Here is a 23,203-nt window from a genome sequence, read left to right on the forward strand (position 1 = left end):
GGACTCGCGCACGGAGGGTTCCGCACCATCAACAAAAAATAGAGCAAAACAAGCAAAAAAAACAAGCAAAAAAACGGTCACCTATCCAAGTACTGACCCCGCCCGACGTTGCTTAACTTCGGTCAAAATCGGTTTGTTGTATGGGAGCCCCACTTAAATCTTTATTTTATTCTGTTTATAGTATTTGTTGTTATAGCGGCAACAGAGATACATCATTTGTGAAAATTTCAACTGTCTAGCTATCGCGGTTCATGAGATACAGCCTGGTGACAGACGGACGAACGGACGGACAGCGAAGTCTTAGTAATAGGGTCCCGTTTTTTACCCTTTGGGTACGGAACCCTAAAAATGTAGGTACATTTCATTTATGTCTTCAAAATATTGACTAATTGGGCTCATTTTACTCAGAATCATTTGTACATTCACGCCTCATGCATGAAAAAATGTGTCCCAAGATTTCTTTTCCAGATCGTCACATTTTTGTATGAATATTTTTTTTATTTGTATGAACGTGACGCACTGGAAAAATATTTTTTCATACAAAATTTTGGGACACATTTTTTTATGTATGAGGCGTGAATGTACAAAAAATTCTGAGTAAAATGAGCCCAAGAAGTCGAATATTTTGAAGACATTAATGAAATGTAAATTTTTTTTGAAAACGCTCAAATGCAGGTACACTGTAAATAAGAGGGTTGAGAAGCAGTGAACTTAATTATTTATACATATGGTGGCAAACTCATATCAAATTAAGTATAATAGGTACCTACATACATAGGTATGAGTATTTGATCATGTGTATTATTGTGTATTCAACTAAATTACGTCATAACACTTGACGGCCTGCCAATACACAAGCACACAAGACTAGATTAAGGGGCGTTATAGAATTTACTCAGGAAATTAAGTGGCTATTGTTATTTGTATGGCTGTTGAGTGTTGACATAATCATATCATTAAGTATATACTCGTTATGGGTCTCCATTGCAATTGTTTCCCAAAAAGTTTTAAGTCATAATGTATTGTTTGCCCGCATTTTCGTTAGTCATAAATTCATAATTTATTTGGTTCAGTAACGCGTCACTTTTCAGGATTGCCATAAAACAAAGCTAACCTAACTTATTATTTATAGGATAACCTTACGAAAATCCTGAAAAGTTAACGGTTTAGTTTTAGGACTACTTAATGATAATATGACAAAATTATGACTTAAAACTTTATGGGGAAGGTATGATATGAGACTTCCCAATAAGGAGGGATTTCCTCAAAATTTGTGTGGCATATAAATACATGCTATTTTTTTTATACACAAACTATACACCTACCTGTATTATGTACAATCATTACCTAATGTCGGGAAATAATCCTCCTAAAATCCGTAAACGGTTCAAAAATTAATTACTTTATGTTAATATCTAATAGCAAGCGGTAATTAAAAACCTAATACCATTTGAGCCTTTTATCCGGTAATTATCTATAATGAATTGTAAATTGATATTTTGATGCGGTACGGGTACCCAATGCCCGGGTGCCGTACGCGTCCGGGTAACCTACGGGCAAGAGCGGGCAGCGGGTATTAATTGTTAAGGTAAAATTTGGATTGTAACCGCAGCAGCCTTACTATTGTGACGTACTGCTCATACATCATTGTTGTTGTGAGGGAGGGGAAGACCAAGAAAAATGATATGAGCCAAGTAAAGAAGCATGAAGGGATACTAGATATGTCATAACAGGATACTAAAAGGCTGGCTTTGGATCAAACAAGGTGGAAACAACTTCATCTCGCTGCACCAACTCTTGTTGGTGCCCAGCTCTTAAATTGAATGATGGTGATGTAGTTAGGATTTTCACGACGGATCTGAAATGTATGGGAAGATCCGCGGATCCGGATAATTTCATACATTTCGAATCCAGCCCTAGTAGCACGGTCACATTTTTATCGTTTGTCACCATGCCTGTCACGTTCTAACAAGTATGTAAGAGCGAAAGTGACGGGCATAGTGACAGTCGATAAAAATGGAACCATGCTGAGCCCTAAACCCTAGATGTAGGGCTACGGCGCTGAAGCGTGAATGCGACATAAAATTAAACATGGTTGTTGTTATTAGAACATTCAATCCGTCGATCATTTTATCAAGGAGATTCGCAGTGACATCTAACACTACCAGCAGTAAAGTTGCAACAGTAACGCTGTAGCAGTCGCTATCCGAATGCAACTTTAACCCACTGGCAAGCGGGCGACCGGACCGATATTAATTGCCGGTGATGATCGTGTAACGGTTTACCCGGATCAAAGAATATTAAATCAAACAAATAAGCATATGACATTGTTCAAGTCCATGCAAAAAATGTAACAGGATTTGTTTTTTTAACAGAACAGAATAAATGTGCAATGCAATGTACCAAATTGTGCTTCTAGTTGGATAAGTTTGATATGTGACGATATAAAATATGCTGTATGAGTACCTATCAAAATCGTACATGTACAGTCGAACAAAATCCTCAGATTATGATTGTAAGTATTAGGGAATGCTTCCGGTAGGTACTGAGTTTGTATGACGAGAACCGGGAATTCCCGGTTCCGGTACTGTATTTGTATAGAAAACCAGTACCGGGAGCACTCCCTAGTAAGTATCTTTATACTTATTTATATGTCGCGTTACATGACAATTTATTCGTCGTTTGTCAAATCAATTTGTATATCTTCTAAGGGGGTTGAGAGGGATTATATTGAGAACAATTTTATTCAGTTAGGGGCTTAAAGCTTCGTAGGTTGTGAAAGACAAGTCTCATGCGTTATATAATATTAATAATTAACAAATGATCATGCAACCGTCCTACTGCAATCTTTTGCTGCATAATGTTCTAAGCTAATGTAGAATATGGGGTGGGGGTAAAACTGGTATTTTACGGGGGTAATGAGCTAACCTATTTTAACAATACAACAAACGTACACGTTTTATTTTTTATTACCATTGGGAGGAGGGGTAAAATCAGGTTCCCTAGTTAGTCATAGGGGTAACCGAACTGAAAAGGTTAAGAACCACTGCCTTCTGGCATTAAGTCCTCCATTTGTACTTTTCATGTATACATAAAAAAAACGTATATTAAAAGGAAGAAGATAAAATTACATAACTAGCTCAGTGGCCCCACACTAGGCTAGGCCCGTGTCGTGGTGACCGCTCTACAGAATTACTACAAACATAAACTTTTGGGGTATCCTCTAACTATAGTATCTTACTTTGTATGAGATGAAAGACTATGCTACGCTAGATAATATCTAAACTCCCTCTCTCTCTCTCTCTCTCTCTGCGGGCGACGAGAAATAGGCATGAACGTTAACACTTAACATTCTATCCGGCTTATCAGTGCAAACTCGAGCGCTCGTGATACAAGCCACGTTGTGTTCTTCCGATGAATCTTACGCCTACACCAATATGCGCTTTGTTTATTGTTGAGGAAAATTTACATCAAAGGATTTATTGAATAAATGACTGGGATAGTTTAGAAGTGTTCAATTAAAGGGAAGATAGAGACTTAGTAAAAATGTAAGTAAGGTTTAGGAACGAATTCCATTCACAATGTGCCCATGTAATTTTGCAGCTCGCTGTACGTTGATATTGTATCGCATGTATGTAGAGTTAAAACTACTGAGCCAATTTTGGTAAGTGACGTGTCAATACTTAATTCATTTCAATTAGGTATGCAGGTAACACAGGGTTCATTTTGAACCGAGACAAACTTATTGCTTAATTTTTCATTTGCATACTCTGTATTCAATTACATATTATGGACATCTTCAATTACAATACAATTCAAGCTGAGTGTAACAGCGCCATCTATTGCACCAAACGAACAAGTTATAGAACGCCCACACCATAGATTGCTATAAAGTAGGTATAAACTACTATCGTTAGAGGCCATAGGTTCACGGATGACCGCACCGCCCTATTGTTATGTACTAACACCAACACTGAGTATTGGTGAACCTTATGGCTCTGGAATAAGGTTTACTAATTGTCATTTATTGGTGGACGAAGGTACAGTCGACGCCAAAGATATGTTTACACTTTTACTCCTTTCACCTTTGTAATAAGGCGAGATCTGTATACTGTATTACTGTATGTGCTGTACTGTATTAACATAAACCCTCTTGGCACCACTTGCACCAACCCACTAAACAGGGGTTAACCGGTTAAACCGTTAGCCCAGTGTCAAATTGTACTGGTAACCATGGTAACTCCTGGTTTAACCGGTTAGTGAATGGAGCAAGTTCAGCTTGTCCCCGTTATTCATAAAGTTTTACAAGCCTCAATTAGTTAATCTATGTTTATGACTTTCTTACAAATACGCTGGTAGCGCGTTTATGAATAACGCCACAAGGCTTTGCAATACGGTTTACGAATGCATGGGTTAATGACGTATCGGTGTCAACTGAAAACTGTGTAAATAAATACATATGTGTCCATAACTCCACGGCAGGGATCGGATACCGTTATTTTTTCGTTCTTTGCTAATTATTTCATTTGTAATTGGGCAATCTAACAATACGAAGTTGTTACCTAAGCACACAACTGAGTCCTACGTTTCGAGTATAAACTAATTTAAAAAATATGGTAATTTCGAAGTTTTTGCAAAAAACCGGTTCCGATCCCTGTTCCATAGTCCATGGTAGCCGTGTGTACCGGTCATGGTACACGGGTTATCTATGTAGTTGTGTGTTGTATTTATGGTACACGGTTTCATGTAGGTACCTACAGTTAGAACGGTTTACGTCAGTGAGAGGGTTAGGTAGGGTCTGTCGGTTGATTTTACTATTTAGATTTATAGTGTTGTGTATGAATTCTAATCCTAAAGGTATGTTTAACGAGCGATTGTTAGCAAATACACGATATACATAAATATGATTTAGAACGCCTATAAGTAACGGTTTGGGTTTCTTGGGATAATTTTTACGACAAAAGTAGGTAAATGTTTTTGCCAAATTAAGCATAAAATTGTAAGGTAAACGTACTGGTGCTCGACGCGGTACCAGTATATGTCATCTTGAAACTTAAGTCATTGTCAATAGAGGTGACAGCAGGGTGTCATCTATTGGGCTATCTACTATCTAGCACTAGTACTTTACCTTTAGTAGTTTACCTTACCAAGTATTAGCTTAGTCATTATAGGTAATTTTTCTATAGATTTTGGGTTTTTATTGTTTCTTGAATCTGGCGTCACATTGCGGAAATCTTTATTATTAAAACAATATGTTAATCAGCGATACAATAACGTGCTAATCAATTAGTACTAATGCTAACCCGTTAACTTACTTGGGTATTTTTTAGAGATGCCCCGAATAGTGGTTTTGGCCGAATACCGAATATTCGGCCCCTCTCTCTGCCGAATACCGAATATTCGGCGACCGAATGTTCGGCATGACATGCGAACATTTTGAGTCACAATTATTATGAAAACTCATCGCTAACAAAGCTCAACGTTAGATTACATTAGCTAAGATATATTTTTGTTGAACAGCTAATGCTATAATGAATAGATAGAGTCAAACAAAACAGACTCATGATAAAAATTAAATGTTTTTCAATCAACAAATACTCAAAACAGGGTCTTCGTATTTAACAACTTTCCAAGAACACATTCTAAATATACCTACATAGTTTTTGGCAATTATTGTGCAATTTTTCTTTTTACGTAGGTGCAACAGATATTCGGTATTCAGCCGAATAATAGGCAACATTCGGCCGAATACCGAATATTCGGCAAAGTGGCCGAATAGGCCGAATACCGAATAGTTGCGGAATATTCGTGACATCTCTAGTATTTTTCGCATGCAGTTAATGTTACCGCCCTCCCACCGCGAAAGGAAATACGGAAATAAATACTATACGAGTATGTATAACACACCACCACCAAAAATACAAAAACCTAGGTACTTATTAAGTACTTAAAGCAACTACTTTAACTATTTATTTTAGTACTTTCTGTCCACGCAATTCTTAAAAACCATTTCATGCTCATTTTCATAAAAAATTACGTCTAAACACTTTCGTTTTTATAACTCATTAAAATAACTGAAAGTAAGTTTAACTTCCTCGACGTTCTGAACGGGAACATAATACCTACTTTTCAGGCATGCTTGGGTGGGCTATTATGTTAAGTACTAAAAAACTAGAATTTATAATGCCCTACGTTTTAATTTTTCACACCGTACCGAGTAGCATCATAGGGAGTTCGCGTTAGCGGACCGGTGAGTGACCCGTTTAAATATATTTAGTATTTCTGTGTCTCACAGCAGTTTTTTTTATTAAAAGATACTGTAATGATTTTTTATTGAAAAAGAGTAAATATTATTTATTGGAAAATCTACATACTTACTTTAAAAATCTGACGTTATAATATATGAAAATTTAACATTTAATCACCGCAGTGTGGCCGTCCTAATGGGTGGCAATTTGCAAAATTAACGCGGCCCACAGCCCACACTGCAAAAATTGCCACCATAACAAATTGCATAGTAGCTCAGAAGACAAATGGCGTAACAGTGCATGATAAACATATAAGTGCAATGGTTCATACAAAGACATTAAGTTCACATCTCTATTTCTAGGGACACAGTAGTGCCCCCGCCAAGACGAACAAAAAAGGCGGAAATAAATCCTCAACCTCATAGCTTCGTCCCAGATAAAATCATGATAATTCAAAATATATACGTAAACCTTAATATTTTGAGGCAATTTTTGCAAATTTTCTTCGGTATTTTATACCTTTATGAGCATTTAAGCCCTTTTCACACGACGCGACAAATTGCAGCTTCCTGCAATCAGGCAGCGTGCTAATCATTAAAAACTGTTCCTTCCGGGGTATAAAATATGTTAAATTACCTGTCGTTTGTCACTTTTACCATAATTATTTAAAATTTTAACTGACTTCAAACAATTATTTCAGCGATACAGCGAGGAAACGCGGCCAGCCTTCTGGGCACCCACCCTGCCCGTTGACGGCGATTTAGGGCATTTTTTTTACCTGTAGCATAGTGTAGTACCTAGGTTTAGTAAGTGTTATTATGTTTTTTTTTTAATTTTATATACTTACAGATTAATAACAATAAATTCTTTCAAAATGATTCACTTTTTTATTGCTTTTAATTTCGTTACGTTTTTTTGTCGTTTTTTATTCTGGTATAGTGGTATAGTGTCACTATAGATAATTGCCATTTCTCACTTTGCTAAATGCTGAATTTCGAAACAAATTATTGTGTATCATATCTTCCTCGCGTTGTCCCGGCATTTTGCCACGGCTCATGGGAGCCTGGGGTCCGCTTGGCAACAAATTATTGTGTATAATAACATTAATAATACTATGGCTCTCAAGAAGCTCTTTATTTATTTTTTCTGCCCTCCGGACAGCGTCAACTTTCGGCTTCGTCGAGCAGAAAAATTGTATACCCACCTCGGGCAGCAAATAAGAAAACCTTAGATTGTGATCTAAGGTTTTCTTATTTGTTTGTCTACTGTTGACTGCCCTAGCCATGTAAAATACTATTTCAGTTGTTTTCAATAGTTTTCTCAATACTCACTATATTCAAATTTGTCGCCATTACTGTCATACGCGAACTTCTATTCCCCAGAACTTCAACAACATTCCAAACAAACAAACTAAGCACTCAAAATATACCATATTTCCATTACATAAAGTTCTTCACGTCCGCAAATATTAAAGTTTCTCGACAGACACAACAGTGTTTTCTGTAAAGGAAAACAGGTCGTATTTTCTAAGGAAAAGAGTTCAGACAATGTGCATGGAAAAGTTTGCGGAAAAGTCTCAGAGGTGTCGAACGTGCATTTGCGTCACGGATGTTCAGCACGAGTCGCACTTTGTTAAAAGTTTGTCTATATTTTCATAGATCTGACGGAATATACTCAACTTTTATACGCCTAGATAGCTAAGGTATTCACACTTGTTTAGGAATAATGTTAAAATAATTAGATAGCAATCTTGCAAACAATTATATAAAAATCAAATTGCATAAAATTCACTCCGTAGAAGATCGAATGGAAAATTTTACATACTTGCGTCAGCTCAGCCACCTTAAAACAAGTAAGCACCTTAAAAATAAACGTAAACAACGTAATTACAACTTAATACGATAAATCGATGATTAATGTTAATAAGGTCATTAGTAAACATATATATGTACCTATACATAGATATTAAGTACGTTTTAAATGGATCGTATATATTTATTCTAAAAATAAATCTGTACCTTTATAGGTATGTTAAAGTATCGTTTATTCATTCGTTTATCATAAAACCATAATACTCGAAGCAAAATAATTAGGTACTCGTAAACACAGGTTTTCACTCCACGACAAAGTAGCAACAAACAAAAGGTGAATTGGAATATCCCATTGTTTGTGTACAATACACATTTGTTAAAAACATGTATTGTACCGCGAGCGGCCATTTCTGTCCGCCATTTTGAAAATTGCCTCTTAAAGTTAGGCAGTTTCATGCGAATTTTTTAGGCGCGTTTTATGAAATTTTCTCCAAGAAAACAATTTTTTGTAGCTTATGTTAATAACTAAAGGAGGAAAGCGTTTTGAAATTTTAATATCTGGAAATTCAGAACGAGAACGAAGTTAGAGAATTCAAATGACTTGCCAACGTTTTTACGTGTTCCTTTGATGATTTTAAATGACTTGGCGGCTTTCTGCGTGTTTCTTTGTAGATTCGGACATACCTGGAAAGAGAGATAGGTCAATTAGACATAATATTTTTAAAAAAGAGTAAAAAAGTGACAGAAAAGTAGTTTTTTCCGAGAAACAGAAAAAAGTCTTGAAAATGTTAACGGGCTGTGTACGTATAATCAATCTGTGTTAAATTGTCCTATAATATTTATTTTTCGTTATAGACGTTTAATTATTAAAAATGTGAAATTATTAAAAACAGAATGAGCAACAACAAAAACATGGCGCTTGTGCAGGGTGGATGTCGACGGGTTAGGTAGGGCTGCACCGTCATTGAGACCGAAGAAATGTTGGATGGATTTGAATCAATTTATTTAGATTTTTCATTGATTTCAATCGTAATTATTCATTTCATTTGACTCTTCTTAAATTACGCTACGTATAAAATGAAGCAGAAAACATAACTTAAATATTAACAGCGCAGCGGTATGCCAAATTAAACGGCCCATATATCTCGCCGTGAGCGCACATTACCGGATTCCGGTAAATCTCCCGGAATCCGATTAACCGGTAAAGTGGGCGTCAATAGCCCGCGATTACCGGACACGGCTGGCGCTGGGGAAAACTTAGAACAGTGGGGCCACTTTTACTTGATGGTTCGCCAGCAAGCTGTCATGCAGTTTGGCGAAAATTATGTATGTAAATTATTACCAAACCGACGACCATGTACCAAATGTTTATGTAACACCTTATTATAATCATGGTTTTTGCATAAAATAAATGAAATGAAATTACTCTGTAATTTTGATTGAGTAGCCAAAAAAGAAAATAATTAAATTGAGAGAGACGAAATTTTGTTACCCTCTAACTTCTCTATCACTCTTGCATATTCGAGCGATAGAGACGCGGATAGCAGAGTTTAGATTTTCGCGTTTCCCGGTAGACCCTTTGTAAACAAACCGCCTTGATGTATCAATGTCATAGGTATTTTATTGTCTGTGAAAACTTGTCAAAAAAACAGTTTAATGCATAACATGTATAAGTTACTCTATGGTTTACGATGGGTAATATTCGCCTTTTTTGCAAGGTTTAGGGCATGATAAAAGGAGCAGAGGGCCTACCGCGAAATCCGAAATTCGTAAATTGCGGGGATCTTTTTCTTTTACTCCAATGAAGGCGTAATTAGAGTGAAAGAGAAAAATGCCCGCAATTTGCGAACTTCGATTTTCGAGGTTATAGCCCAGGACAGGTTGTTATAAGCTGTGTAGAAGTTAATGCGCCGGCGGTGAACATTTGCACCGATTGTTGCTGCAGACTAATTGGACATGGCAGGTTTTGTTTCACATGAAACTGTAGCACAAATCGACTTTTCATGACATTTCATCACAATGGGGTTGGTAACTGTCAAAGGTTTGCATAGATGGCGCCATTATAGTTTGCTCCAGTTTAGTTCTATGAGATTTGATTTAACCCCTCGTATGCTTAGACACGGATCCGTGCGTGGGAATTTAAATCTATTGTTTTAAATTTCAAGGTCACTTTTTCAATAATCAAATCTGACAGGCCGCATACGAGGGGTTAAGGGGCATCCAGGGCATAAAATTTTATTAAAAGATCAAGAATTTGACAATTGTCTAAGGATTGACAGGGCAAGCTATGCTGGCGCCATCTGCTAAATACTTCGACCGGCCAACTCCATTCCACATTTATTTTACATAATCCCACTCTTGACATATTCTCACAAACAGAAGGAACCGAAAGTCCTAGCCACAGCAGCCCGCTATCTAGAGTCAATATCTACGCCCACAACTATTAATATTTATTAATTTTAGTGATATGTTTATTACAATTAGTTTTAAGTACAAACGTTTGTAACCCATAACTTACATGTTTGGTTGAACTGTCAATGTAAAGTTGATTAATAAATGTGATGTTATCTATGAAAAGGGACCTTATTGTCGATGGCGGTTACGCCATTATTAATGATGCTCCGATATAAATACAATGCCGCGCGACGCTGTGCGGCGTAAGCGCCATTGACAATAAGGTCTCTTTTCATAGATAATGCCCCAAATAAACTCCAAGAGTCATCATGGGAACTAGCCAAGATCAAAACCGTTTATAGAATACATCAATCGAAACTTAAATATTGTAATTATGGAAATATAGACAGATAAAGACATAGGTACATGCTGCGAGTCTTTATACAAAGTTCGCGAATTAGCCCGGCGAACGAACATCATACAACAAATTGATGCAAAGCAATTCGACCCATATTGATCTGTAGTAACACACGTCTGACACTGAGTCGCTACGACCCAAATTGAGTTAGCATCACACGTGTGATACTAGGGCGCTCTACGGGTTAATGCTTTAAGATAGCTGCTTTCAAAGTATAAATTAATAAGCAGCACAATATTCCAAAGAAAAAGGCACTTAAAAAATACTAAGGCACTAAGGTGAATATTTAATTTGGTTGACTGTATCTTTCTTTTCGTAAAAACAACCTCGGACCACAAAACAATAAGTTATTCATTATAACTTTTCTCAATTTGTACCAAAATAGGAGGGGCCAGGAACAAGTTATGTTGACATAAATATGTATATTTATTTAGTCGATTTAAAACCAAATTGAACACTGAATATTAAGATTATTCTGTTTTGAACTCGATGCATTATTTATTTTGCACTTAAGAATTTCGAGGTGAAATTAAAAACTTACTAATGTTTGTATTACTCGCTCGAGTATTTTGTTATTAATGAGGTGATTTCAAATATAAACTGACTGATGACTCAAAATATCTGCATTACATTCATCCAAATCGGTTCAGCGACGGTAGAAGCGTGAAGAGGTCACAGACAGACTGCGTATTCGAACTTCAAGGTATTCACAAGAGACGACACGTACTAGATCCATTCTAGATACGTTATAGTTTAGATTTCAACTAGTTCTCTTTTGCAGCGCAATTCGGGCAACCAATGTCACTTTTACTATAGATCGTGTTAGATATCTATTAGATGTGAATTAGATCTCTAAGTAATATCTTGTGGAAATCGTTCAAGAGTATCTCCAGAATCTCGGAAATGTCAAATTTGACAGGTTAGATCTTAATCATATCGTTATCGTATCTTGGCGATGTCTAAAAGATATCTAATAGATGTCTATTACAAAATCCGAATCGGGCCCAAAGAGACATACATATTACATTCGAATTTATAATTTAGTAAGTATGGATAAACAAGTGATTACACATTTGCTGAATAAGTACAGCAAATTTAGAACAGAAATATTCATAAGCAACTAACGATACTCATCTAACAAATATGTATTTGTAGCATCGTATTTGATCCTCGCATAAATTGTAAAGATCTCATCTGCCTCTATGAAGAAGATCATAAATATCATAATATTAGTATAACAAAGTCCTAAATAGATACAGCCGCCAGAGTCAGATATGGCATTTTCTTACTGACTTACAAAAGGAGTCGCGGGTACACAAATCATAATATCTGTAGCACTTTGTCTCAATATTAAGAGACGGGGTGTAAGGAAGATATTAAAATAGGGTGTGGTGTGAAAGGGTTTTCCTTACCTTTTGGTAAGGGTTAGGTAAAGTAGAATAAATAAATTCGATGAATATATAGAATACTGTTTATTGGTACACCTCAGTAAAAGATACAGCTTAAAGAAAAACAATTGATTAATGATAGAGGCAGACAACAGGCGGTCTTAGAGCGGCAGAAGAGATCGCTCTTTAGCTATAAGACCGCCTGTTATTACCTCTGTCTTCATGTATTATGTGTGTCTCTCTGTAAATGTTTTATTGAGTTTGTGCAATAAAGAGGATTTGTATTGTATTGTATCCTTCAAAATCTTAGCTCTTTCCCTGTTACGGTGCTTTCTTACCCCTTTCTCAAATTATTATAAAAGGCAACAGCGCATGTCTAACTCTCCTGACTTTATTACGACTCCAAATGAAGATTAATTCGCAGCGTACAGAGCAACGTACCAGACCAAAGATATATGCGACTCCGTATAAGATAAGTAAGGAAGGAGGGAACGTGCCTCGGAAATCAAGAAACAGTTATCCTCGACTAGATGGCGCCACCTTTGGCCTATACGCGAGTCGATGGCGTTGACGACACCGTTTGATATTTAATAACTTTAACACATATCAGTGAAAGAACATGGGTCAAAGTCATATGGCGTTCTAAAAAAAAACCTAAAAATAATAATATATTTATACATATATAGGTACCTACATATATTCCTCATTTTTAGTTTTAATCGTGTGTCGCGATAGATAGCAGTAAATTTACTGTGACAACGAAATTTACTATGACTTTAACCCTCTATAATATAATCTGTTCTCTTTGGTAAGACTATCTCATTTCACGTGATATATGCACGATACAAGATGAGATTTGTCACACTTTGTTTTCATCACTGAGATTCACATTTGTTTTACTTTCGTTGTACAGTCAACTTCAAAGATATCTTTACATTTTTCGCCTTATTACAAAGGAGTAACGGGCAAAAGTGTAAACATATCTTTGGCGTCGACTGTACCAATTCGTAATGCACGAGTGAACAAGGTTTTTATATTAAAATAATACGCGATGTATAAAGTAGGATTTGTAACAAAGTAGGATGGCGTGTTTTAACAAGTAATGTTGTTTTCAAAGCATTCATTTTCTAAATAAATTAACTTTCTAACATTTGCTTACTAGGTTTATTTAAACATTATTTCTTTTTATTTTGATAACGTGAAAATTGGAAGAGCTCTTTAAAACAGCATTTTTTTTCCAGCAACACTAATTAATAAATGAAACTTTTCTAGACCAAATTTTAATAAACTCGATGTTTAAAAAAATTTTCTTCGTTGCAAGAAAAGTCGAGTATTGCGTGGGCGAAAAGTTAGGTTAGGGGTTTGAAATTAGTATGTGGTAACCCTAAGGTCAGCCGACCAACACCCATGGCAGACAAATCAAAGGGACCGGGCTGTGATTTAAAGGTGCAGTGAGACTGGTGGGAATGGTGGGGCATGGTAGTGCGACAGCCAAGAACAAATGCGTATGGGGACATTTTACATCTCTAAATTTAATTATTAAACATAGTAGAGAATATACATACAATCTGTTATATTATTAAAAAAAAATATCACAAAATTTACAAATACATTACATTAAAAATATGTCTCTATCTGTTATATTGTAGTAGTTAGGTATATATTTTTATAAGATTGTTATAATTTAATATTTACCCAGCTACGGGCTGTTGTATTAATAAATGTTGTTATTTTTAATAGGTTTAGATTTAGACTTATGATCATTTGTTATATAATCTCTGTTTTAGTAAATATGTACATATATTTGGGCTTTGTAATTAATCAAATCGAAACTACCACATTGTGCATAGTATGCAGGTGTACGTAAAACAAACGTTATACGTATAAGCACGCGTCTGCCCGGGTTCGAACCTGGCTACGACAGGTTGGCATGAGCTCGCTAAATTCATGAATGTATTAGACTCATGAATGGCGTATCAGGCGGGTGTTATCGCGGCTAATGCAGCGTGCGAGGCCCTATTCAAACACGTGGATACAATCAAGATACAATTAAATTATGTTAAATCAGGCCAAGTTCTACTAAAAAGCCAATGTTAAATTTGGGAATGGTGTCTAAAGGAAACGCCCGTTTGGTTGACAGATTTATTCCAACTGACCATCGCAAGATTATGCATCTACCTACATATAAGTAACCATACAGAACACCTCCACCTTTAATTTATACCAATGAACACTTATAACTATTAATGCGTATAGCTACACTTAGGGCGCATTACATAATCGCCGTTTACTAAAACTTGCACGACCCTATAAACGAGTATAACGATACCTTAACTGTATTGATAAGGAAAACTTTTTAATAATTAAATATAACCTATCTTATTACATAAGCGATAGCTACTGTTACATATACATACATTAGTTACTAAGATAAGTATTATTTTAAATTCCATCTCAGTGGCTTACTAGGTATATCATATACCCAAGAGGTATTTATTTATATAGGTACTAATACAAAATTGTGATCTTAAACACTAAACCCTTATCTAATTAAGTATTACTGATAACAAAGAGATCTTCAAACCCGAATCTAAACGGGGGCTTGCGGGGTCTAGGTACCCTGGGCGCATTGACAGGACTGCCAGAAGGCAATTGGGCCCCAGACCTAGATGATTGTTCAGGTGACTTGTTGGGCGTTCTATCGGTACATGGAGCCGCTGTGTGCGCGGTTGGGGACGCAGCCGAAACCGCCGCCGCTACCGGCTCACGCTCGTGCTCATCGCCACTGCCGGGCCGGCTCATCTCATCACTTGGCTCCTCAACGTCCGGCCGGGCAACCAACTCGTCATTACCAGGAAACACCAGCGAATTGCGCTTAGCTACACTACCTCCCCCGTTATTTAGCGTTACCCTCCTGCTCTTCAATTGATCGATATGCCTATGAATCCCGGTTCCATTGTCAGTGTCTACAATATAATCAGTATCTCCGCGCCTATCTCGTACAGTGCCGGGCATCCACTTATCGTCACCGCGATACTGTCGTACCCAGACGGGATCGCCGGCGCGCAGCTCGCGCTCGACGCCGCCCGCCGCGCGCCTTTGCCGCTCCTGTGCCGCTCGGACATGATCCCCACGATCCGGTCTTAAGCAATCTAACCTAGTTCGCAGCGAACGTCCCTGCAACAGTTTCGCAGGACTCTCTCCTGTCGTGGTATGTTCGGTATTTCGATATTGCAAAAGAAATCTACACAGTGCGGTCTCCGCGTCTAAATGTTCTTTAAAAGATTTTATAATTACCGCTTTGCATATTTTTACTGCGCTCTCGGCGGCTCCGTTGGAAGCCGGGTGGTACGGCGCCGAGAGTACTTGATCTACGCCATTCGATGATAGGAAATTTTTAAATTCTGTACTCGAATACGGAGGCCCATTGTCACTAACTACTTGTTTCGGAATGCCGAATCTAGACCATAATTCCCTAAGCACACGTATTACCGCAGCCGCTGAAGTGCCATTCATCCCTATAGCTTCGATCCACTTTGAGTAGGCATCTACAACGATTAGATATGTTTTCCCCCGGATCGGACCGAGGAAATCGAGATGTATCCTAGTCCACGGCCTGTCCGGCCACGCCCACAAGCGCGGCGCGTGCGCCGGCGGCGCGCTAGACGCGGCGGCGCACACGCCGCACTCGCGGCATTGCGCCTCGATGGCCTCGTCAAGTCCGGGCCACCATACGTAGCCCCGCGCTAAGCTTTTTGTCTTCACAATGCCCATGTGAGCTTCATGAAGTTCCTGTAATACTTTGTCCCTACATGTTATTGGGATGACCACTCGGTGACCCCATAAGATACAACCTAATTCCGTATATAATTCATTTTTCCTATTAAAGTAAGGACTTAACTCTCTAATTTCGCATTCTGCCGGCCACCCGTCTTTAATGTAACCTAAAACTCTGCTTAAAATCGGATCCGAGGCCGTTGAGGTTTTCAATTTATTATAATCTAACAATAAAGCGTCCGCGGCAAAATGCAGATAGGTCTGTTCAGGTATCTGGCCCGCCTCCTCCACCGCTTCATCTTTGTATGATTTAATTAACCTAGAAAGAGCGTCCGCCGTATTTTTCTCGGTCGAAATGTACTCGATATCGAAATCGTAAGCTGAAAGCACTATCGCCCAACGCTGTAGTCGGCTCGCGGCGGTAACCGGCACTCCGCTGTTTGGGCCAAAAATACTCACCAGGGGCTTGTGGTCCGTACGCAGTGTAAACCTACGACCATAAAGGTACTGGTGAAACTTACTCACGGCAAACACGATTGCTAGTGCCTCCTTATGTATTTGACTGTAATGCAACTCGTGTGCAGTTAGCGACCGCGAGGCATAGGCCACGACGCGTTCGGTGCCGTCGGGCGCGCGCCGTGCTAGCACGGCCCCGAGGCCGTGCGAACTCGCGTCACAGGTAACAACCGATTGTTGTGAAATATCAAAATGCACTAGCACGTCCGTGCTGACCAGTAACCTCTTAACCTGTCTAAAAGCTGCCTCCTGCTCCTTACCCCAACGCCAATGTACCCCTTTTTTTACTAGCTGGTACAGTGGATGCAAATATGAACTCAAGTTGCGAACGAATTTACCATAAAAATTTACCATTCCTAAAAACGAACGCAATTCGGCCACGTTTTTGGGAGCACTCATTTCTACTATGGGTTTTATTTTCTCCGGGTCTACACTCACGCCCTGCTTATCGACCTTAAATCCCAGGAAGGTAACTTTATCGGCCAGGAATACGCATTTACTCTTTTTTAATTTTAACCCACAATTTTCTAATCGACTAAATACCTCATTTATTGTTTTTAAATGCGCGTCTAAGTCCGACCCTGTAATTAAGATATCATCTAAAAAATTAAGTACGTTCGGAATTCCCTGTAGAACAGATTGCATCATTTTTTGGAAAATCCCTGGGCTGGACGAGAGCCCGTACACTAATCGATTATATTTAAATAATCCGCGGTGAGTATTTATCACCGTATAACACTTTGACGCCTCGTCTAGTTCATACTGATTGTAGGCATGCGATAAATCTAACTTCGTAAAATATGAGTTGTTGCTTAAATTTGTAAACAAGTCCTCAATTTTTGGAACCGGGTACCTATCGACCAATAACGCTTTATTCAAGGTAATCTTATAATCAGCGCATACCCTTATACCGCCGTCTGCTTTCCTGGCAATGACAAGAGGAGTGGCCCAGTCGGAGTGGTCGACTGGCTCGATGACGCCAGCCGCCAGCATAGCGTCCAGCTCGGCGTCGAGGCGCGCGCGCAGCGCGTACGGCAGGGGCCGCGCGCGGCAGAATATCGGCTGAGCTCCCTCGCGCACACACAGCGACGCCCTGCCTCCGGTGTACCGGCCCAACGTCTCCTCGAATAACGGCTTATGCCTGGAAAGTACATCCGAAATTATAGCCTCCTTATCCATCGACTTGACGACAGACCCGTCGTTTATATTAAAATTGTACACCTTAAAAGGTGGTATATTTATGCCTAGCTCGGCGAGCCATTGACGGCCTAACAAACTAGTACAACCATTATTAATTACATACAAATCCAAGTTTTTCTTCTTATTCTCGTAAACTACGTCTACTTCAAGATAACCTAGAGGCCGGATACCCGAACCATCATAAAACTTAAGTAAAAGTTGACACGGGTGCAAAGTACAGTAAGCAAAATATTTATAGTAGGTTGTACTACTTATACATGATATTGCTGATCCCGTGTCCACCTCCATCGTCAAAACCTGATCATTTACAAGGATAGGAATACACACCGGCTTGTACTGGTTCAACGACATCAAATTCATAATTGCTTCGCCGTCCCTTCCACGCTCGCCTTCCATGAAGTCTTCCTGGTCCGCCTCCGCGTCCCGACCTTGCACCCAATGCAAGCCGGACCTGGCACCACCACCTCGGCCGCTCCAGCCCCCGCGCCATGACCGCCCGCGATTGGCCGGTCCGCGGCCTCCATTGCCACGCCGATTAGCCCCAAAAGGGCTTCCGAAACTGCTGCCACGCATGACTTGCGGGCACATCCTACGCAAATGCCCCTTAATTTTGCACACGTCACACACGTATTGACTAAACTTGCACTCCGTTTGTCGATGATGAGGGTCGCCGCACGACTCGCATAAACCACGACCTGCGCTGACCGGTTGAATCTTATGCACTGTTTTTACATCGTTCCGCTCGCTATAATTATCCTTATCTCCGATTGCATGTGAATCCCGCTCGGCCGCCTCCAGCGTAGTAGCAATCGTAACCGCCTTATTATAAGTCAGTTTTTCCTCTGCAAATAATCGCTGTCTAACAAAATCACTACTTACGCCACAAACGAATTGGTCTCTCATATTATCGTCCAGATTAGTACCAAAATCACAATACTTGGATGCTTTCTTCAATTCTGCCATAAAATTAGCCACTGATTGTCCGTTACTTTGCCGACATTGACGGAATTTAAATCTTTCGGCGACTACCGACGGTTTCGGTTGTAAATAATTAGCCATTACTTTAACCACTTCGTCGTACTTGCAATCACACGGTTTTTTCGGGCTGCATAAGTTGACCATCAGCTCGTACGCGGAGTCCCCTATACAGCTGATCAGCGTCGGCAGCTTCTTGGTGTCTTCCACATTGTTCACCAAAAAGTACATATCCAACCGATCACAATAAGTTTGCCAATTTCCACCATCCATCTCGAAGCACGCGACTTTTCCCACAGTTTTAGCCATCTTCCTCGCAAAAACACTTTTTATTTCCCTCGTCAGCCAATGTTAAATTTGGGAATGGTGTCTAAAGGAAACGCCCGTTTGGTTGACAGATTTATTCCAACTGACCATCGCAAGATTATGCATCTACCTACATATAAGTAACCATACAGAACACTAAAAAGCGCTGGCCTAGCGGTAAGAGCGTGCGACTTTCAATCCGGAGGTCGCGGGTTAAAAACTTAAAACCCCGGCTCGTACCGACGAGCTTTTCGGAACTTATGTACGAAATATCATGAATGATATTTACCAGTCACTTTTCGGTGAAGGAAAACATCGTGAGGAAACCGGACTAATCCTAACAAGGCCAAGATCCCCCTCTGGGTTGGAAAGTCGGTAAGTGGAATTTTTACGAAAGCAGTCGCTTTCGTAAAAATTAGTGCCTACCTACGTAAATTCTTGGGATTAGTTGTCAAGCGGACCCCAGGCTTCTAAGTTAAAAGACGGTCTCTAGAAACATGAAGCTGAAAATTAATCTTTAAGATTAAGATTTTATTAAAAATACTGCTTTTTTACTTGGAAAATGCTATGACGAGGAACCATTAATTCTTTATTAATTCAGTGCATGTTACAGAATTAGGCCCCAGGTGATCGCTGACGGTTGTAATCTGGGCTCAAATTAGCCACATTGTGTTAGGAGCGTCCGTGTGCAGCCACTAACACAGCGGTTTTAACCTTTTTATTCATCCATCAATGGCTTTCTCATCGTTTTTGACGGCATGGCACATCAGCTCACTCAGGAATAGTTATTTGTTTTACAAGGGGGCAAAGTTGTTGCTTAACCGTTCGCGTGCTAGTAATAATATATATCCGAGTAAGCGAAAGATTCCAAAATTGAACCACGACCGTAGCGAGTGGTTCGTAAAATGGAATTTTGAGCGTTGCAAGGGTTTCAAAGCACGAGGGTTAAACAAAATTCGCCCCCGAGTGAAACACAAAATTTTTCACCACACCAACCCGAAGCAAATATTAAATGTAAAATATCAAACAAAATCAAACCTAATCAAATCCAAATGAATGTTATTAAATATTTATACAAACATAAGAAAACAACTCAAAATTTGCATTTGATTACTTTGCCTCACATGTGAATAAAATGCAACTGTGCTATCAGTTTTTGAAGTGCAAAGTAAGCCTTTCCGAGCGGGTGTGGTGAAAACATAATTTAACATGTCCGATGGTGGCCGTGTGGAAAGTATTGTATCCACTCAGGTTTTTAAGTGCCCTTGGGCTAGGAAAATGTAAAGAAAACTAACAAATAAGGCAATAACAAAGTTAATAAAAGGAACTCTTAACCCTTCTATTGATTCTGCACCGGCTAGTTAATATTATACGGAATCTAGGTCAAAACAAATGTCGTGTATGACTATGACTCTGTTAGTGTATAATTTTAACGGCCTAGTACAAAATCCCGATGGGGGCATTTATTTCTGCTTATCGCGATTGGTTTTTCCCGAGTTAGAAATGTTTTCTTGGTATCTGAATATAATTTTATCTATTTTTGTATGCATACCTATACATATACCAAAAAAAATCCGCCGATTTCGTGGCCCCACAGCACCGCAACAGCAGTTCGCCAAGACAATAACGTGGTTTAGCAGCCGTCAGCGGCACTGATTGGGACACACACACATACACCTTCTAACGATATTAGGGCTTGTTACATGATATTCCTATTAAACTGGTAGTATTTGGATAATTATTTATTTAAACTTTATTGCACAAATTTACACAAAAAGAGTACAAATGGCGGACTTAACGCCTTGAGGAGTTCTCTACCAGTCAACCATTATTTGAAATCAAAACAAATTACACTAATCGACTTTTATTATAATAAATAAATAAAAAGTAAACCTAAGTAAGTATATACCTTCAGTTTGTTCTGTACTCTGTATGTAAACAGTTATATACTTGGTCAACTAGATCTTGACAGTAGAAAAGGCGGCAAATTTGAAAAATGTAGGCGCAAAGGGATATCGTCCCATAGAAAATTTGAATTTCGCGCCTTTTTTACTGACAAGATTTGGTTGACCAGCTATAACAAGAAATACATAAGTATAATATTGAGAGCGCAACTATTCGCCAACACACACTGCGCGAATATGTTGTATTACTTACTAGTCCTAAGTGTTTTTCTTTTTAATCTATTTAAAAAATATATGTATATCCACTATCCAAACTTCCACAGTAAGCTCAAGTGTTGTGTGTACTAAATAACAATATATTGTAGAAATAACAAACAAATCCAAATAACAAAAAAGTTTATTGTAAGTTCTTTAAATAAAATGGCCCATTTTTATCTGAAATAGGACTGAAAACAATTATTATCACAACCAGAAACCTAATTGGGGTCAGGTTAGATTAGAATCCACGAGAGGCCGATTTTTCCAATTACAGATAAGACGTTTTTGCATAGTAATGTAATCATGGAATAAAGAAATGGAAAAATCGCTCTAAGACAAATATCTCCAGGTACTGCTTATATATCGAAAACGTAAAAAATGAGGGCTCTTTAAGGTTACTTAATTTGTTTTTGTTATTTGTGAAGACACGTTTCACATGATGCTACAGTGTTCTATAGATGGCGCTACTGATTCTGTTTATATTACTTGCTTGGAACAACGGCCATTATTGTATGGTAATCTTAAAACTTAGATCTGCCCTGCTTATCGCGGGTGCAGTACTTGCAATAACACCCTCATACAAAGTACTGCGTTTGCGATTAGCAGGGCAGAGATACGCGATTAAGTCCCGTTGTACAATTTAATAATGTGTAAAAATCGTGAAAGTTTAAATCAGTAATATTGAGGTTTCTAATGTTATTTAATATATTTAAGTACCTACGTACCTACATACAACTATAAATCAACTTTTATCACATTTTGGAACTGTTGCATAGCATACAATACATTCCTTTATTTTAAAATTAACCAGGTAATTCAAAATACAACGTCGCAAATAAACGCCGCAACAAACCTGAATAAATCCGATTTCCAGAAACCACTTCATTATCGTTAAAATCAACCGCTTTTCCGCCCTAGTACCGAAAAAGGCTTAAACGCACCCAAGTTTCAACAACATACGCCATTTTCAGTTGAACAATTTTCGCAATCGAGTTCAAACTACGGTGAAGGTAATTAAAAAAGTAATTCGTATCGATAACACTTCGTCTCAGTGTGCGACACCTAATTAAAAACTTACTATGTTATTTTACTACTACAAACCGCTTTGCAGATACGCATCCATTGCTTTTCTAATACGCAATGTATTTTGTAATTCTGCAACATAGGCTGTCATGTATAAAAGCCATATCGGTATGCAAGTTTGAAATTATATTAGTGATAAGACTATGGTATCGAATCAATGTTTATGGAAAATACAATATTAATAACGTTTTTACGATAAATTACCTATGTTATTGTATTAAATTAAGCATATATACAATATTATACAGATTAAGTAGTAAAATTAACTTTATAGGAACTATCTGATAGTTCATTAAACAAACTTCATTAGTTTTCTATTCAGTGATAATTACTTAAATTACGGAGTACAATTATATTACTATTAAATTAGTGATTTATTATTATTCATATTAGCTGCAAAAGTAAAATATAGATCTGTCCGTTGCAAACTTGTCAGTAAACTTCACTACATTGTATAAAATAAAGTCGCTTCCCGCTGTCTGTCTGTCCCTATGTATGCTTAGATCTTTAAAACTACGCAACGGATTTTCAAGCGGTTTTTTTAATAGATAGAGTGATTCAAGAGGAAGATTTATGTATAATTTGTTAACCCGTGCGAAGCCGGGGCGGGTCGCTAGGTATAAATAATCCCCAACCACCATTACTGTACTAATGTTGGCACAACATGCTCATTAGAGCCAGCTGCATTTTAAAGTCAACGGACTTGGCGGTTTAACTACCTTTATCTTTTACTGAACACGCCTATTAAATTTAAGCGGAGGATGGAAAACCGAGCAAATGCGAGTCAAATTCACAAGTCGACTGTTGGATTTTTAATGCATTCTTTTTTTAATTATTATATTGTACGTACTAATTGTTTCGGTACTTACCTAAAGTTTTAAGGTGCTACATATATCTTCAATATCGTTTTCGTTCGAGTACACTG

At 38.2% G+C, this 23,203-nt stretch overlaps 2 protein-coding genes across 2 annotated transcripts in view; both read right to left on the reverse strand.

Moving 5' to 3' along the window:
* LOC134652015 (low-density lipoprotein receptor-related protein 2) overlaps window positions 1-23,203 on the reverse strand; it is a 421,270-nt gene that overhangs the window by 330,590 nt on the left and 67,477 nt on the right. The window lies entirely within an intron of this gene.
* On the reverse strand, window positions 17,600-19,159 carry LOC134652374 (uncharacterized). Its single transcript, XM_063507549.1, has 2 exons — window positions 18,080-19,159; window positions 17,600-17,693 (listed from the first exon to the last, which is right to left on the reverse strand). Exons 1-2 carry the CDS (start codon window positions 19,034-19,036, stop codon window positions 17,688-17,690), a joined length of 963 nt encoding a protein of 320 aa, XP_063363619.1. The 5' UTR covers window positions 19,037-19,159; the 3' UTR covers window positions 17,600-17,687.

Source organism: Cydia amplana, chromosome 11, assembly GCF_948474715.1.
Source record: "Cydia amplana chromosome 11, ilCydAmpl1.1, whole genome shotgun sequence".
NCBI classification, from domain to species: domain Eukaryota; kingdom Metazoa; phylum Arthropoda; class Insecta; order Lepidoptera; family Tortricidae; genus Cydia; species Cydia amplana.

What these genes read in the sequence shown, in the direction of transcription:
- LOC134652374 (XM_063507549.1), bottom strand. Translation starts at nt 19,036, where the DNA reads ATGGCTAAAACTGTGGGAAAAGTCGCGTGCTTCGAGATGGATGGTGGA.